This window comes from Elgaria multicarinata, chromosome 5 (assembly GCF_023053635.1).
Source record: "Elgaria multicarinata webbii isolate HBS135686 ecotype San Diego chromosome 5, rElgMul1.1.pri, whole genome shotgun sequence".
Lineage (NCBI taxonomy): Eukaryota > Metazoa > Chordata > Lepidosauria > Squamata > Anguidae > Elgaria > Elgaria multicarinata.
In genome coordinates, this window is record NC_086175.1 from 115,603,548 (window position 1) to 115,622,406 (window position 18,859).

General features: G+C 43.4%; 1 protein-coding gene across 1 annotated transcript in view; it reads left to right on the top strand.

Moving 5' to 3' along the window:
- Window positions 1–16,108: 16,108 nt before the first annotated feature.
- The window catches only part of CWF19L2 (CWF19 like cell cycle control factor 2), an 87,498-nt gene continuing 84,747 nt past the window's right edge, over window positions 16,109–18,859 (top strand). The window contains exon 1 of the mRNA XM_063127097.1: window positions 16,109–16,199. Coding sequence (XP_062983167.1) covers window positions 16,116–16,199 — 84 coding nt within the window. The 5' untranslated portion in view covers window positions 16,109–16,115. The remainder of the gene's footprint in view (window positions 16,200–18,859) is intronic.

The following is an 18,859-nucleotide window of genomic DNA, read 5'->3' on the forward strand; positions in this document are numbered from 1 at the left end:
CTGTTGGGATGGAGTGTGCTATAATAAATGAATTAATAAATAGAAACTTCCCTCCAATATTTCCCTCTTTTGGGTGGGGGAGAGAAGTCATAGCTTCACTACCTAGGGCCCAGTGCTGCCCTTTTAGTTAAGAGTGGTATCTGTGTGTATAAGTTCGTGATCAGAACAAGTTGGCCATGAAGTAGGAGAAATTCACAAGCGGGCTGAGAAGGGGGGAAAGGGTGGGCTAGGAAGATGTCTTTGGTGAAGGTCAGCAAGAGATCTGCATGTAATGAGGCGACGTACTAACCAGCAGAAGAGCTGGAAGGCCAGGACAAGGCGCAAAACAGGAGAACTGGGTTAATGCAGCAACAGCCTCGCTTTAATGGCGCCGGATAAATGAGCATGACAGTGGGAAGCTGAGACAAATGGCAGCCAATTAAATGGAGTCAGCCCAGTGGAATGGGAGCTGAGAAGAGAGCAATTAAAATAAATGACCACGGTAGATATTAAATATAGCGCGGAAGCACAGCCATCACTCTGCATGGCAGCGGGCAAACAAGATATTGCTCAAGTAGGTTGGAAGCCGACAGTTGCAAATGTGTATAAAAGCTCTAGCTGGGGGTGGCAGAGGCGCCCTGAGCACTAATTCTGAAGGGGAAACTTACACGCAATTGTAAACAACCTGGGACAGGTCTGAAAAGCGGGGGATTTAATATGTTCTTGTCTGTGAAAGGATGTGAAATACTCCAGGAGTTAGCAACAGTTGAATTTTAAGATGCCTTTTAATAATGTGCTGCTTTTAATAATGTATTAGTTTTAAATGTTTTAATTATGTGCATTTTATGGCATTTGCATTTATGTTGTACCCCACCTCGATCCGGAGGGAGAGGCGGGTAACAAATAAAATTATTATTATTATTATTATTATTATTATTATTATTATTATTATCATTTAAGCTCCATATGTGGGCTGTAAGCTACCTTTAGATGGCATGGACCAGCACTTTCCAGTCTAGGGTTGCCAACTGGCCTTAAAAAAGATGACCTGACCGGCTGTTGCACTTTTTGACAAGGAATTTTATTTTATGTTGAAAGTAAGTTAACAAAATAAAGGTAACAAAGAAGAACATACATAATAGTAAATCAAGACCACTAAAGAAACAAAGGAATTCACTAATTATGAGGGTCATCAGGGGTGGGTGGGTCATGGTTCCCTACCATTGCTTCTCTGCCCCCCACTCCTGGAAGTAAACAAAGACCACATGCCCAATTCAAGGGGGGATTTTTATCGCACCGCTATTCCTGCACACTGCAGGAAATGGCGACACATTCTGTTTCCTAAAAATAAAGTCGGATTAAAAGGGATCCATTTTGTGTCGGGAAAAAGGCAAGAAGGAGTGGGAGGCACGTGGATGGCGTCATTTAAAGGATGCATGAAAAACTGTGAGTGGGCAGTAGTGAGTGTGTGTGCTAAAACGCTCATCTTGATGAACCCCTATAACTCTTAGTCTATAACCGATTTGCTTATGGAACATCTACAGTAAATTGGCCTAAGTAGGAGCTCCATACCTAATGAAAGAGTAAAAATACAATTTATACTGCCTATAAAAGGAGCATGTAAGAGCGTATGTTATTATTTGTGTGTATTAGTCAGAAAAGTATATATAGGCAACTGTACTTGGTGTGGATTTGCAAAGGCTTGAAGAGCTTCAGCATACTACAATACATCTTGTAGTAGCAAGTTCCATAGCTTAACTATGTGCTGTGAAGAAATCCTTCCTTTTGTCTGTACTGACTGTCCCACCATTCAATTTCAGGGGATGAGCCTGGATTCGCAGCTTCAGTCCCTGGTATCTCCAGTTAGGATAGATCAGGGCCAGATTATTTATTTATTTATTTATCTATTTATTTAGCACTATCAGTGTACGTGGTGCTGTACAGAGTAAAACAATAAAATAGCAAAACCCTGCCGCATAAGCTTACATTCTAATAGAATCATAATAAAACAATAAGAAGGGGAAGAGAATGCACCAAAGAGGCACAGGGTAGAGTAAAACTAACAGTATAAAAGTCAGATCAAAATCAAGTTCTAAGAGCTTTAGAAAAAAGAAAAGTTTTTAGCTGAGCTTTAAAAACTGATTGAACTTGTAGTTCTCAAATGTTCTGGAAGAACGTTCCAGGCATAAGGGGCAGCGGAAGAAAATGGACGAAGCCGAGCAAGAGAAGTAGAGACCCTTGGGCAGGGGAGAAACATGGCATCTGAGGAGCGAAGAGCACGAGCGGGGCAATAGTGTGAGATGAGAGAGGAAAGATAGGAAGGAGCTAGAATGTGAAAAGCTTTGTAGGTCATCAGGAGAAGTTTATATTGGACTCTGAAGTTAACTGGAAGCCAATGAAGAGATTTCGGAAGTGGAGTAACATGGTCAGAGCGGCGAGCCAAGAAGATGACCTTAGCAGCAGAGTGGTGAACAGAAACCAACAAACTGATGTGAGAAGAAGGAAGGCCAGTCAGAAGAAAGAAGGCCAGATCTACACCAAGCAGGATGTGACAGTTTGAAAACTGTACATGGAGCGTGTCCTGGGCCCCAACAGTGGTCGCTACTGTTACAAACCGTTTTAAAGCAGTGGTGTAGATCCTGCTGAGGTCGGAAGCAATGAGAAAGACCCCTTCTGGAAAGCTGCTCTCCCCTACTTATGCGCACAATGTTTTTAAGACAATGTTTTGTTCATTCTTATCCTAGCCGTTTTGTTTATAGGCCAGTGCAACATTTCATAACCTGCTGAGGGGAAAGATGTGTCGTTCATCACTGCGATAATTTGATGAGCATACTGATTCACTTATCTGGAATTATGCCATTAACAAGAGCATTATTTCATTAACAAGAGCAATAATTTCATTTTACTGCACTGATAATCAAGTCACACAGCTAATTAATGTACAGCTTCTGGGTCTAGATCTACACATACAGCTTCTCATTTGTTGCATTTTTGTAAAACCCACACACACACTCACACGTTAATCTGTTATCATAGGCATATACCACCAGCAAGTCCTCCCGTTGCAGTCTTTCAGAGGGGAAAATAATTACCTGAAGATCTAGAACAGCATTTATCATAGCTGGCCATAGAACCCCCCACCAACATGTTCCAGGTTATTTGGCAGACATCCGCACCAACAAGCCAGGTGTGGGTTAGGGTTCTGGGAACGGACGTGCCAAGCCATGTTTTAAATAAGCCAGACTTCATAACCCAACAACAAACCACAGACCCTATTTGTGATTTAAAGCTGGTTAACAAACCATGGTTTGTTTGCAGGGATGGATTTGACACGACAAGAAGCCAGATTTCAATAAACCACAGCATGGCTTAGCGTTATGTGCAAAACAGACTTATGGGTCCCTGAAGCTCCCCAAGAGGCTGTTTCCAAAGTGGGACCTTCCATGGAGGTGGAGCCCTAGCAGACAGTGAGAACTCTGTTCCTGGGTCCAGAAGAAGTAGCTCAACCCCCTCCCCCATACTCCTCAAATCTAAGTCCTCTGAACGATGCAGAGGGCCCCAATAACACAGGAGGAGCCGTGCTGGATCAGAGCAAAGGCCTGTTTAGTCCAGCATTCTGTTCGCACAGCACCAACCACCTGTCTAAGGGAAGCCCACAAGTAGGACACGAGTGCAATAGCACCCTCACACTCTTGTTTGGCTTCCTCTCTGCCTTGTTATGCCCCTGCTCAACCACATACCTGTGTATTACAACCCCCTCCCTCCCCCAAACTTCCAATCAGGCTCTCTCTAGGGAGGCAGCAGTTCACTCATCTCTCTCCCTATCTCTCTCTCTCTCCCTATCTCTCTCTCTCCCCCTCTCTCTCTCCCTCTCTCCCTCCCTCCCCGTCCCTCTCTTTCTCCCTCTCTCTCCCTCCCTCTCTCTCCCTCCCCCTCCCTCTCTCTCCCTCTCTCTCTTCCTCCCTCCCTCCCTCTCTCTCTTTCTCTCTCTCTCTCCCTCCCCCCCTCTCTCTCTCTCTCTCTGTGTGTGTGTGTGTGTGTGTGTGTGTGTAGGACTCACCTTTGGTTTCTATGTGCAGGATTCATCCTTTACAGCAAACATACAGATCTTACACTCCAAGAACAAAAAAATTCAGGTAGATTAGGGTGACCATATGAAAAGGAGGACAGGGCTCCTGTATCTTTAACAGTTGTATTGAAAAGGGAATTTCTGCAGGTGTCATTTGTATATATGGGGATCCTGGGGAAATTTCCTCTTCATCACAGCAGTGAAAGCTGCAGGTGCCCTGCCCTCTTTTAAATCTGGTCACTTTAGTATAGCTCCTGCAGCTTTCACTGTTGTGATGAAGAGGGAATTTCACCAGGTTCTCCATATATACAAATGACACCTGCTGAAATTCCCTTTTTTATGCAACAGTTAGATACAGGAGCCCTGTCCTGCTTTTCATATGGTCATCCTAAGATAGATACCAGCTTAAATTGGTCTACTGGTGCCAGTGCATACAGCATCAGCACACTGGAAGCCAATGCATAGAAATTCAGAAGTGGCACCCAGTTAAACACAAGATAAGCCTACACAGGTAAGTTTCTTTTAAGTGCCTAGCATTGTTTTAGATTGAGTTCCAAACCTCTTCGAGGACTGGTATCTAATAAGCATTGCAAAAAATATTAATTCCTCATACTCTCATATCTTGCATACCAAAAGCCAAGAACTGAAACTAGTACTTTGATAAGTAAGGTCCCGTGGCAAGTGAGCCTAATGACAAAAGGAGTGCAGAATGGGTGGGAGTATTTTAAAAAGGAAATTTTAAAGGCACAATTACAAACAATTCCAACAAGGAGAAAAGATAGAAGACAACAGAAGAAACCAATGTGGCTCCACAAAAAGCTTAGAGATGACCTGAAAACAAAAAAAGATACATGTAGGTAGTGGAAGGAAGGCCAGGCTACAAAAGAAGAGTACAGACAGGTGGCACAGAAGTGCCAAAATGGCATCAGGAAGGCTAAAGCTGTGAATGAGCTGAGATTAGCGAGGGATGCTAAAAGCAATAAAAAGGCTTTCTTCAGATACGTGAGTAGTAAAAGACAGAGGAAAGAAATGGTGGTTCAACTGCTAAATGAGGATGGCAAATTGATAACAGATGACAAAGAAAAGGCTGAAGTGCTCAATTCCTACTTTGCCTCAGTCTTCTCCCAAAAGCGGGTCTATGACCCCTCTGGAAAAAGTGAAGCAGAAGTTGAGGGGGCAGGATTGCAGTTTGAGATTGATAAACAAATGGTCAAAGAACACCTAATTTCCTTGAATGAGTTCAAATCTCCAGGGCCCGATGAACTGCATCCTAGAGTAATGAAGGAGCTAGCGGAGGAATTCTCAGAACCTTTGTCTATTATCTTTGCAAAATCATGGAAGATGGGTGAGGTGCCAGACGACTGGAGGAGGGCTAACGTTGTCCCTATCGTCAAAAAGGAGGAACCTGGGAACTACAGACCAGTCAGTAGTAATCCATCCCTGGGAAAATTCTGGAGCAGAATATAAAGAAGTCAATCTGTAAACATCTTGAAATCAATGCAGCGATTACTAGAAGCCAACATGGATTTGTCAGGAACAAATCCTGTCAGACTAATTTGATCTCATTTTTTGATCAGGTAACCTCCCTTGTGGACTGTGGGAATGCTGTGGACGTCATATATCTTGTCTTCAGCAAAGCTTTTGACAAAGTGCCCCATGATATTCTGATTAACAAACTAGCTAGAAGTGGGCTAGATGGAACAACTATTAGGTGGATTCCCAGTTGGCTACAGAATTGTACTCAAAGAGTACTTATCAATGGAACCTTCTCAAACTGGGAAGAGGCAATGAGTGGGCTACCGCAGGGCTCAGTCCTGGGCCCCGTGCTCTTCAACATTTTTATTAATGATTTGGACGAGGAGGTGCAGGGAACGCTTATCAGATTTGCAGATGACACAAAATTGGGTGGGATAGCTAATACCCTGGAAGACAGAAACAAACTTCAAAGTGATCTTGATAGGCTGGAGTGCTGGGCTGAAAACAACAGAATGAAATTTAATAGGGATAAATGCCAAGTTCAACATTTAGGAAATAGAAACCAAATGCACAGTTACAAGATGGGAGATACTTGTCTCAGCAATACTACAAGTGAGAAGGATCTTGGAATTGTAGATCACAAGCTGAAAATGAGCCAACAGTGTGATATGGCTGCAAGAAAGGCAAATGCTATTTTGGGCTGCATTAATAGAAGTGTAGCTTCCAAATCACATGAGGTACTGGTTCCTCTCTATTCGGCCCTGGTTAGGCCTCATCTAGAGTATTGCGTCCAGTTCTGGGCTCCACAATTCAAGAAGGACGCAGACAAGCTGGAGCATTTAATGTTTTAATATTGTATTTTATTTTATTTAATTTTTTGTACATTTCTTTTCCTAGTTTTTAAAATGTATATGTTCTAAATTTTGTAAGGCCATCTTGAGGCCCAGTATTGGGCAAAAGGCGAGATACAAACAAACAAACAAATAAATAAAAGAATAACAATAATAGAACCACCTATGATTTGTTGCTGGGTTGGGAATTCTGGGAGCTTTTCTACATGATGCATTTATTGTGTGCTCATGATTCCTTACTCATGGTTGTTTATGGGCTCTTTAGATGATGTTGTGATCCACAACCCACGATTAAATGACAACCAATACTCGACCCACACTCTGAGTTGCTGTTACATGCGAACCAGGTCACTATCTTTAAAAGTTGTACAGAAATGAACATTTCACCTGCTTTTCCCATCACAGTGCTGGGCATTATTCTAACCAAATGGATTAGTGTCATGATAGGCTTGGATTTTGTTTAAGCCAATGGCTCTAGAACAATAAAGTTTTGTCTTGAATGTGTTTGGAACTCAGGCCACAGCTAGACCTAAGGTTTATCCTGGGATCATCCAGGGTTCGCCCCTGCCTGAGCACTGGATCCCCTGTGTGTCACCTAGATGAACAGGTTTGATCCCTGGACAATCCAGGGATAAACGTCTAGCTATGGCCTCAGTTTAGATCCTGCTGGCCTAGGTCTACATTTGTAGACATGAAGCTAAAATGATGCTTAAAGTAGCAAAAAGGGTTTTTGGATGTGCCAATATGAACGTAGTCCCTGTAGGAAGGATTTAGATAGAGGAAATTCTTTGCTGCAGGGCTTTTGCCAATTTCTCCATGTGACATTGACAAGACTTTCTTTGAGAAAATGCTTTGAAGCAGAATGTTGTCAATTTCAACAGCCAGAGAGATGAAATCTACAAGGGAGAGGTTGGTTAAAAAAAAAAAAAAAACCAGGGAGAAGGATACTGCAGTTGGAGAGAGAGAACACAGCTTTCAAACTGGAGGTTTTTTTTTTAAAAAAAAGGATAAGATCTGTGAAATGTTAGGCTGAAATCCAATCCACACAAGAATATACTGCAATATATGCTGGAATACATTGCAGTGTGTGTATGTGTGTGTGTAATGGCATTTCATTATCTCACCAACAAATTATTTCAGTTTATTGTTGTGGAAATATGCTTTCCCTGAAAGAAGAGTAGTTGGGTAAAGTTGTTTGAAGGAAGGAGAGAGAGAGAAACCTCCCAAGAACAGCGATTCCTAGTTCATGCTCATTTGATATATAAACATAGGAAACTAACTTACACTATGTCTGACCAATAGCTCACCTCGCTCAGTGTTATCTACACCAGGGGTAGGAATCCCGGTGATCTTCTGATGTTTTGAACTATAAATCCCATTATCCCTTGAGCATTCACCCTGCTGGATGGAGCTGATGGGTTGTAGTTTAAAAAATCTGGAGGTGTCAGTTTGTCCACCTCTGGTTTACGATGACTGACAGTGATTCCCCAGACCCTCTGACAGGGGTCATACTGATCTGTACCTGGAGATGCTGAGGATTGATCCTGGGATGTTTGCATGCAAAAAGGGTGCTCTGCCACTAAGCTGTGCCCCAGGCCCCATCTTCACGGTGGCGTGGCAGAGGCACGGGGTCTCAGGCTCCCACATTGGTGCTCTTTCCTGGCATCTGCACGGGAAGGAGTGCCAATGTGGAGTTGCCACTGCCACTGGGCTGAGCACCGAGGAGGGGGGGAAATGGCGCAGCTGGTTCTCCTGCCTCTGACCTCCCTCTGTCTGCCCCATTCCTCTCCCCCATTTTTTTTAAAAAATAATCTGTAGATGCAAACCATTGCACCTACAAATTTAAAAAAATGGGGGGGGGGAGAGGAATTTATTTATTACATATATCCCGCCTTTTTTCCTCCAAGGAAGCCAAGGTGGTGTACATAATCCTCCTCCTCTCCATGTTATCCTCACAACAACAACCCTGTGAGGTAGGTTGGGCTGAGAGTCTGTGACTGTCCCAAAGTCACCTACCAATGGGCTTCCATGGCCAAGTGGGGACTAGAACCCTGAACTCCCAACTCCCAGTCCAACACCTTAGCCACTATACCACTCTGGCTCTCACCAGTGGGAATGGGGCAGCCAGAGGGGGAAGAAGAGAGGGACACGAGGTGCCCAAACTGACCCTCCTCCAACTGACAGCGACTAATCAGGAGGTGCCATTGGCTGTTGCATGCCTCTGCTTAAAAAAAAAGGGGGGTAACTGTCCAACTTTTTTTTAAGCGGCTTTTAGGGGGTTTGCCCCTGGATGGCTTTGGGATGGTGTCTGTGTCATATAGATGACCTGCCACCACTCTGAATCCACTCCGGGGTCAAACCCCTCATCAAGACAGGCTCCCTGTCCCTAGTAGGCATGCTTGCAGATCACTTCCAGAGACCCACCAGACAAGCAACTCCTGCAGGGGTTTCATGCCCTCCGCCCCAAGCAGATGTGTGCATGCAGTTTTGAAAACCAAGGAAGCAAGAATTTTTCACCCAGCCACCCACCCACCGAAATGAGGTAAAAGTCCTTCCTGAAAAATCCAGGAAGAACATAATTCCAACAACCCTTTCATAGAGGCCTACACTGTGCCAATCTGCTTTGTGGTTTATATATCCCTCCTCTTTATTCTTTTTGTTTGCGTGTACGATTTCTCATGGGCCTGCCTGTTTTCTTTGTCAAGTCACAAACTATTCCCACTTCAATCTTGGCAATCATTTTCAGGAGCAAAGGTGCTGAACTGACAAATGGACTGTGTTAAAAACAAAACAAAAGCAAAGAGAAATAAATAAGACCTGGATTTGATGGAGTCAATTTTAGCCTCCAGGATTTCCGTTCTCCATAATGTTCACCTCCTCCCCCTCACCTCATTTGTGTTCTCTGAATAGTCTCTAGAGTACAGTGATAAAATTCAGATTGAGAGCTCATACCAGGACATACCCAATAAATCCCAGCATTTCCTGTCATTGTCTTAAACAAACCCTGTGCTCCCAAAGCAAAAAGCATCATTTCCCCACCTTTGATGCCCTGGTGAAATCTTGCTTTCTCCAGGAAGTTTTCTTCTTCTTCCCAGACACTGAATAATATTCCCCTTTCTTCCCCCCCACCAGCCTTTTTCAATGATTGTCTTATTTGTGGGGTGGGGGGGAATCATGCATGGCATTGAGCAAAGGCAGTGTTGGCGGCCTGTGCCTTGTGGAAATCGCCAGTGGTTCATGCTGTTCCTGTTAGAGAGCACGTAAAACACTCTGCAAAATGGGAAACAGTGACTCACTCTGCAAAGGTTAATGCCTCCCTGTTGGAATTCAGTTATGGGGACCAATGTCATCTGAGACCATTGTCTTTTATTAACATGATTGTTTCCCCCAGTGGGGAGGATTATAGAGCAAAGGTGAGCAGAACATCACCCTCTCGTAAACATGACACTAAATTTAGACAAGATTTTTAAAACAGACAAGTGGAATGCTCCCCTCTTCCCTTTGTTTGTCTATTTTATATTTTAAAAAGATGGCTTTCTCTAAGGTTATTAGAGAACAACTGGGAGGGTCTGCAAGACATTTTTCAGCTAAAATGAAATAAACAGGATTAACTTTCTCACCCCTTGACAATGAACTTTATATTGTTTTAGGAATGCCATGAATGGATATGTTTTGGAGAGATGTTCTTCCTATTATTAGACTGGGTCGGTTTCTCTTAAAACTTCATTGTGTTTCTTTTGCTGTCTACTGATGTTCGATTTAACTATTTAGGATTACAAGTGGACCCTGCTATAAAATGTTGCAATTTCCAGTTCTGACCAGCCTTCCTCTAGAATACTACCTCCTCCTCCTTTTTTGCCCCATGAACTTCTGGAAACCTTTGGGTTTCCCCAAGCCTGGTGATACTTTCCACTTCTGTGTGAATAGTGCAATTTTAGCTACATAAAGATCCACACTCAGAGTTTGCTGTTAGTATAGGATGTCTCCATTTTGCAGGAGGAGAATTTTGGATCATAATGTGGATGCATGCGAAGACAGACTCTCAATATATCCTTGGATTAATCACAGGCTTCCAAGCATTGTGTGTGCAGTCTTAAACCAACCTTGAGGTTCCTCTGCCTCATCAATCCTCAAATTCCATCTCTTCCATGAAGCTTTTGATGCCTAATGCTCATACCAAACTTATGACTCTATCTGAAATAAATGAATCTTCTTCCCTGTTTTCCCTTCCCTCCCTTTCCTCTGTTGTTTCTTCTGCACTGAATTTGTTGTTGAACCATGTTTGTTGAACTGTAGGTTAGTGTGTTGTCTGAACCCAGGAAATTTTCCCCAGGGTGGCTTCTTAACCAAGCAACATGGCTTATTTTTCTTGACCAAGCCACCTTGAGAACCCATGGTTTGTTGTTGGGTTGTTCAGGGTGGTTAACAAGTGTGTGTGTGTGTGTGTATAAACCATGTATGTATGTATGTATGTATGTATAGGTGAGGGTACAGCTTAAACATTCCAGCAGACAGAGACTGTGTCCACATCAGATCTCTAGACAAAGACAGACAGACAGAGAACCATAAAAATGCTGTAGGCTTGTAGGGCCCAAATTCAGCTCTGCATCTCTAGGTGCTGCCGGGTGAATCTGTCTCATTCACAGAATTTTACAGGAGGTCCAGACATAGTCGGTCATGTGTATTACTTCAGTTGTGAAGGACACAACTACCATTTCTCATTCCCTCCCAACTTTCCATTCCATGCTTCACAACTACTTCTACATTAACGTTACAGCAGCAAAAACTGTTTGCCTTCCCTACTTTAAAAACAACAACTATACGCGTGTGTAGTTTTGGATTTTAAACTCACGGAAACCATAGTGCCATCATGACTTCAGGAATAAAACAACACTGGCTTCTGCTCTCTGGATGGTCATTTGGTGTTGGATAATAAGAACTCCACATGTTTCTATGTGGGCGTAAGAGAATGTCTTGCATCAAGGAAGCAAGTAGCTGTCGTGTTTCTCAAAAATCTCCTGTCTTCTTGGGAGACAATAACAGACAATAACAAGGCTTGCTATCCACAAAGCTTTATTTAAGCAATAAACATCTCTTCCCACCTGAAGAGAGTCTAATCTCTTGGAACTTTCCCCCAGGCAAAACTATGCAAATTAAGCGAGACAATTGTCCTTTCAAGAAGAATGGAAAGCCTTTCCCCAAGACATGTTAACTTCAGAGAGGCTAGTTCTGAGGTGGCTTCTGATGTGCTGCGTCAGACCGACTTTCTCTGGCCTTCCTTTCGCTCTGCCCATTTTAGTCTGCGGCGTACTCTAGGATCGGCTAACCTGTCCGCTCTCTCTCCTTTGGAAGAATGTTGGCTTCCCACTGACTGTGTATTATTTGCCCTTGACGAGATAAACTCTGGAGAGAGTTCACCACCAGCTGGTGAAGAGCCCATGAGAGCTTTCTCCCCCACTAGTACAGGCTGGCCTGTTTCTGGTGCCGACTCCTCTACTTGATCTGATTCTGATTCTTCCAACCCAGGGGGAGCAGGGCTAAACATGACCGTAACTGTATCTCACATCTTCATTTATTTACACTTATGGACCCAGGTTTTTTTTGCAGGGGGGGGGGGCGGGGCGGGGGGCTTGTACTTAAACAGACCATCTTCTCTGATGATGTGTATAAAAGCACTAATAAAGTAAGTTGATTTGAACTTCTTCTAAATTGGCTCTAGCCTGTGTTTATTGCCTCTAATAGTAAATGCTGTGTTGCCACGCTTTCTCTGTATAAGACGACTCTTCTGTAAGTCACACCAGACTTTCTAACATTTGGAACACACACTGCCTGGATGTGAGGCCCTAGACTTTGGCCCAAACATCCAGTCCTAGCTGCATCTCTGCTTGTCTGCATGCCCACATCCCCTGCTCACTTAATGTCAGCAGACTTCATAGAGCTACAGTCTGACCCAAGCACCTTGATTAAATCTTCAGCTAGGAGTACGGAGAGAAATGTGTGGCCTCTTTCAGTTATGTCCTAGCCATTTAGCCAGCAACCTCTCCAACAACAGCAGCAGCAGTAGCAGCAACTGGTACAACTGTGCCAGGAATATTAAGGGAGACTTCAGCAGTACTTCTGCTTCTATTAACTCTCTGCTGCCCAAACTCCCAATCCTACAATGACACTTAGCACATTGACTTGGAACCACACCTTTTGGGGGGCACTTGGGCTTCAAAGTATGGGTGGATGTGGTGAGATGATATAAACTAGCCCTGTCACTTTATCTTTCTGGGACTCAGTTGTGTAGCTCATTTAACTGCTGAACTTTCCAACTAAGATTGTAGTGCCTGAATTTGCTTTCCTTTCCCCCCTCCTCCTCCTCCCTCCCAATCCCCTTTCCTTTTGTGTCATGTCTTTTAGATTGTAAGCCTGTGGACAGGGACTGTCAAATACTTTTGTAAGCTGCCGTGAGAGCCTTTTTTGGCTGAATGGCGGCATAAAAATCCTTAAATAAAATAAATAAATAAATAAATAAATTTTCCATGGCTCCTTTTTGGGCATAGGTGTTTATGAAAATATATAATGAAAAAACACAAAATGGTTAAAACAACATGTTGAATGTGTATTGCTACACATGTGAAGTTGTTTTGAAGAAAAGACAAATATCAGGAAGATAGCAAAGGGGAAAATCTAGCTTAAATATTTTGAAAATTAGCCTTCAAGGAGACATGCAATATAAACTGCTGCCCTTTCACAAACAAATAAGTCCAAGAATAGGGAAGGCAAATTTCCTGTATCTCATCTTGCAGCTGGGCAAACTGAGATGCAAAGGAAGATGTATTTTATATATGCACATTTTGGAGGAGAAAATAATGAAGTTGTTATTGCATAGGCAATCTATTAAAGAGGGATTACAATATGGTGCCAAAAAAAGGAAAAGGAAAAAAAAGCCCCACCAAAAGCTGAATATGTCAAAGTGAATGTATTTTTGCCTCAAGAATGCTTTCATGATGTTTACTGCCATCAACCTCCCACCATAATATTTGCTTATACTTCAGTGGGATTAATGTTCCCTTGTGCTGCCAGAGTAAGAAACAGAACTCTAGCCTTCTCTGTGTTTATGATGACAGATGGATGGGGCAGAGTGAAAATCTATTAAGAGAAAAAGCCATCCTCAGAGATGATATCCTACTGCTTTCAAAACTTTTGTTCTGAACTTTCACCTGCAAGATTAGCATGAGATTCTTCTTTTGGCCTCTGGAAAAACTCAATTGTCCTCTAAAGTTTGATGGAGCAAATAGATGGCACTGGTTTTTCATTATGTGAACAAGACGTTTTTTATGCAATGGTGAGTAGCTTCTTTCATGAGTGATGGGAGTATGTCAAAAATCTTGGTTCACACTCTCTAGTCATCTCCTGCTTTATACTCTCTGATCTTCAACTGTCACAACTTGGCCTTCTTACTACTTTCAAAAAATCTGCCATCAGACGTCATTCACTTCTCTCATCCCTCTAAACAAGCTTACTGTTTGCTCCCTCGTCCATCACCGTGCCCTTTCCCTCAAAGCCCTTTCTTGCCTGCCCCCTCCTCAATCCCTCTCACCATCCTTGTATTTATTTATAACATATCCCTGCTTAAGGTGCTGGCTCCAAGTTTTGAAGGCCCCTTGGGCAAGACACCCTCAATATAAGCTTCTCTTTCACAATTATTTTCAGCCACAGTGTCTTAAATTAGCCACCATGGACGTCAGCATGTGATGGTTGCCTGTTCCATAACTTAACCTCTGCTCCTAAGTTGTGGAACAGGCAACCATCACATGCTGACGTCCATGGTGGCTAATTTAAGACACTGTGGCTGAAAATAATTGTGAAAGAGAAGCTTATATTGAGGGTGTCTTGCCCAAGGGGCCTTCAAAACTTGGAGCCAGCACCTTAAGCAGGGATATGTAATAAATAAATACAAGGATGGTGAGAGGGATTGAGGAGGGGGCAGGCAAGAAAGGGTTCATGATTTTCATAATACTGGTTTTGATGCCAGCACTAAAAAGAAAATGTGATTAATCCTGGTTAGCCTATTCCAGGCATAGGCAACTTTGTTGGGCCTGTGGGCACATTGGGCAATTTGGGAAAGTGTCCACCATAAAATATCTGTCATGCAAGGCATGGCTAGTCACAAAGAACAAGTAATCTGCCCAGAAGACTGAGTACAAAATGTGTGTGTGTGGTGGTGGTGTCTGAGACCCAACACACCAAACAACTCCTTTGAATTCACAGTGTTTAGTGCCAACAGAAACCCATTTCACAGAAAAGTCTTTTTCTCTGCACCTCCCAGCCACAGCCAGGAAACACATTCCCTAATTTTCAGTGGGGCACTGTTCCCTCCAGTTTTATTTAAGTGAGTGGAGCAATATCACGCCACTGATTTTAATAATGACCTCATTCAGATGACACGCTAATCCAGTGTTTAAGCATTTTGAGCTAAACATTATGGCTTAGCTTGTCATCTGAGGCATCACTTAGCATGTTGAGTAAACCATTCCTAAACATGATGGCTACATAGCCATAACCATTTGCTGCAAAAGGGCTAGTGGCCTAACCATGGTTTAGCGTGTTGTCTGAACAGGTCCATAGATTCTAACTATTGACATTTCTTTCTTTTTCAAAAAACCAAATTTCTCTTCTCAATTCAATGCAGCTATGCCTGTTTTCCTTAACCTGGTCTCCTCCAGATGTGTTGGACTTTAACTCCTACAATGCCCCAGCCGAGGCCACAGTATTTTATTTATTTATTTTATTTATCATATTTATAACCCGCTTCTCAGCCAAAAAAGGCTCTCGGAGCGGCTTACACTTAGCAAAAAAGACAGTCCCTGACCTCAGGCTTACAGTCTAATAAAGACATGACACACAAGGAACAGGAGTCCAGGAGGGAAGAGGGAGAGAGAGAGAGAGAGAGAGAGAGATTAAGTGGACTGGGATCAGGGCTGATGGGATTGTCCTGCTCCCAAAGGAGGGGAGTCCAACTGAAGCAGGCCATGATGTTTCTTCTGCCTGCTCCTGTCCCCTTGGTCCTTCTTCTTCCTCACAGGGCCAAGATGACAGTTTGCTGTGGGTTTCAGTCAGAACCAGTGTAGGCTGGTAGCTCCAATTTCGGTGGGGCTGTGCATTTATTCTGGGGTTCAGTCAGTATCAGCCAGAGCTCTAAAGGGGCTATCCAAAGTGCTGAACCCTGTCTCCAAAATAGGTTCGGCACCTTGGATAGCTCCTTTAAAGTTCTGGCTGGTTCTGACTGAAACCCAGAATGTATTCGCAGCTCCACCAAAATTGAGCCACCAGCTTCCACTGCTCAGGCCCTAAAGGAGCTATCCAAGGTGCTCATTGGGAGTTCTGACTGAAACTCAGAGCGGATTTACTGTCCCTCTGCTATAAGAGCCGACCGCCTGCACTGCAAGACAACCTCCCTCAAGCGGCAACGGCTGATGCCCTCCTCGAACAAGGCTTTACGTATTCAGCTTTAGAGCCGTTCGAACACAGCGCGCGACCGCTCTGAGGCAGTTGAAAAGCCACAGAGCGCACGCGCACAGCCGCGAGGAAGCGGGGGTGGAGGCTATGAGAGTGAAGTTCCGCCTCTCAGTCTCATTTGCTTTACGTCAGTCCTTAATTCCCACCCCCCTCTGCGTGCCGCGCATGCGCACTACAGCAGGGTCCTCCCTCCCTGCGTGCTTTACGGCAGCATCCGACCTCATCCCCTAACAATCATGGCGTCCGGGTTTGAAAGCGAGCGGAGTTTGGCGGCGCGTAAGGAAGAGAGGCGCCGCCAGCGCGAGGCGCTGCTGCAGCAGGTGACGGACTGGCCCGACTTGTCCCATTTCTGGGTCCCCTTTTCCCCTCCAGGGAGTCTCCTGCTTCTTCTCTCTCCTCAGAGTCGGCGGGGCGTCGTTCATCCCCGCCATTCCCTCTGTGTATGTTATAGTACGAGCCCCCGCTTAGTCCCCTCAGCATTCGTCAGGAATCTCGGTTGCTAAAATCGCCAAGGGTCATCCCTAATTCTGAAGGAGTGTCTCTCATGTCAGAGTAGCCGTTCTCTGTAATTATAGGGTCTGTTTAAATTCCTCTACTCGTTGGAGATATTCCCGAGAACTCTGGGAAATGTAGTTCTGAGGATGGGGCTGTGGATCTCCATGAAGAGAGTCTCAGCACCCTCTTCATCAGCTTTCCCCAGCCTGGTGCCTTCTAGATGTTTGGGATGACAGCATTTCTGACTATTGGCCATGCTGGTTGGAATTGATGGGAGATGAAGTCATGGGAACATAGGAAGCTGTCTTATACTGAGTCAGACCATTTGGTCCATCTAGCCCAGTATTGGTGGCACTGACTGGCAGCTGCTCTTCAAGGTTTCAAGCAGGAATTTTTCCAGCTGTGCCTGGAGAATCCACTGGGGATTGAACCTGGGTCACGCAAAAGTGTGAAAAGCATGAGCTCTACCACTGAATTATGGTCCTTCCCCTGAAGTCTAAAGCAGTCTGGAGCATCAGGTTGGGGGTTAAGAGTTAACTGTTTTAGTATAGATAAGTCTGTTTTTCATATTATTTTCAGGTATTTGTTTGCACCTGTGAATCTTTATCCCTATACTTTTTTTTAATAGTCTGGCCATATTTTTTATTGCTCAATCTCTGTAGTGTCTGTGTATACATTTCCACCCACAGCATCTAGCAACTTCTGAGTGTTGCTTGTATACAGTGGATTTCCTACACAGAAATCACGTTATGGGACGAAAGTTGCTCATACCCTCTCCTCTATTTTTGACACATGTGATGAATACACACATGCTTATTTTACTACATGTAGATGTAGTGGAAGCTGCCACCATCCATGTTGTCTTGAGGGATGTACATCTGATAAAATATGGTACGAGTACATTTATGACAAGCTACAACTACATGAAGTGTCAATATTATGATTTCCAATATGGAAATGGAGGAAATTCATCTTGTGTGAAATGACCTTTAGCCTTTTTTACAAAATCTCATGTAGGTGCATAGGATTAATCCTAAAGAACTAACTCCTTTTTGTGTTCTGAACTTCACCTATAAGTATCATTTGAACAGGTGGAAAAGATGTGATTCAAAGATGTTACTTTTAAGGGCAAAGTAATCCATGTTAAGTGATCTAATGTATATGTCTTTAATGGCTGTGTTGGTTGCTCAGAATACAGTATAGAGGATGCAGGCTCCTTGGTTTCAAGGGCAAGGTGTACAAAGGGGAGTAAAAAGGGAAGCTGTTTTAAAGGGAAGCTATTTAGTTATATCTCCTTTCACAAATGCAAAAAAGGACCCTAGCAGGTATAGTGCTTTTGGACTCCAGACACAAAAACTCAACACCAAACTTGGCTGATTCCTGCAATCACCTAATTGGAAGAGCGATAAGCCACACTTCCCTTCTTCCTCCATGTCTTCATGGAGGAAAGAAGCTTTCCCGTCATTTGGGAATTTTGCAGGAGGAGGTGGCAGTATCATCAGCAAGGTACTGCTGTCATTTAATTGAAAAAGCCCAATGTGTGAGAACCAATCTCCTGCCTTCTCAGTCTCCGTGAATGAAAGGCGAGGTGGTTCTTTTCCCTGTGAATTTGATTTTTGCAGAAGGGGCAGTATTTTGAATATTTATATGAAAGCTTGTGCTCTCCAAGTAGTAGAAAACTGATCCAATATAGCACTCCTTTATGGTAGGTTGCCATAATAACTGTGTCATGTCTCCAGACACAGCAAAATCAATCTGTCTCCATCACACCTTTATTTTTTTGCTTTACCTTCTTAATGTGGCAAGCTTGGACAGTATCCAGTGTGAGACAACCAGTAATGTAAATGACATTGCACTAGTGAGACCCTCTCTGCTACAGACTGCATTCTGTTTATTTTATTTTTTATCAGTGGTATTCAGTGGCAAACTGCAATGGAGTGCTAAAAGGGTTATATTTCACTAGTTTGTAAGCTAAATGTAACCCCTTTTAGTGGCTTTGGAGTGCTAAATTTAGCTTACAAATAAGTTTAAAATCTGTCATTTTTTATGTAATTTTTTTCCACCACCAGCACTGCTGAATGTGTTGCAGTAGTGGGGGCTGCACCGGGTGTGTGTGTGTCACATGCCGCCCTCTGCCTGTGTATTGCCCAGCCATGCACTAGTGTAAGGGATCTAAAGTGCAACACCAATAGTATCAGTTGGTGGAACAGGTTCTTTGGGAAATCCTGTTGTGCTAGCTAACGCTATTGGCAATGTGCAACAGGTCCCTCATGCTAGTGCAGTTTAATTTACATTAGTGCTTGTGTCACATTGGATACTGTTCCTTGGAACTAATGATAATTGTTATTGGCAGTCTCTAGCAAAAGTTGAATGTCCCTGAGGAAATAGTTTCTTACTTGCATGTTAATATGTGTAGCTATTCTGCATGGGATAAACTTGGAATTATGCTTGATTAGCTGAGAATAAATTAATTGAGGTCACAAGT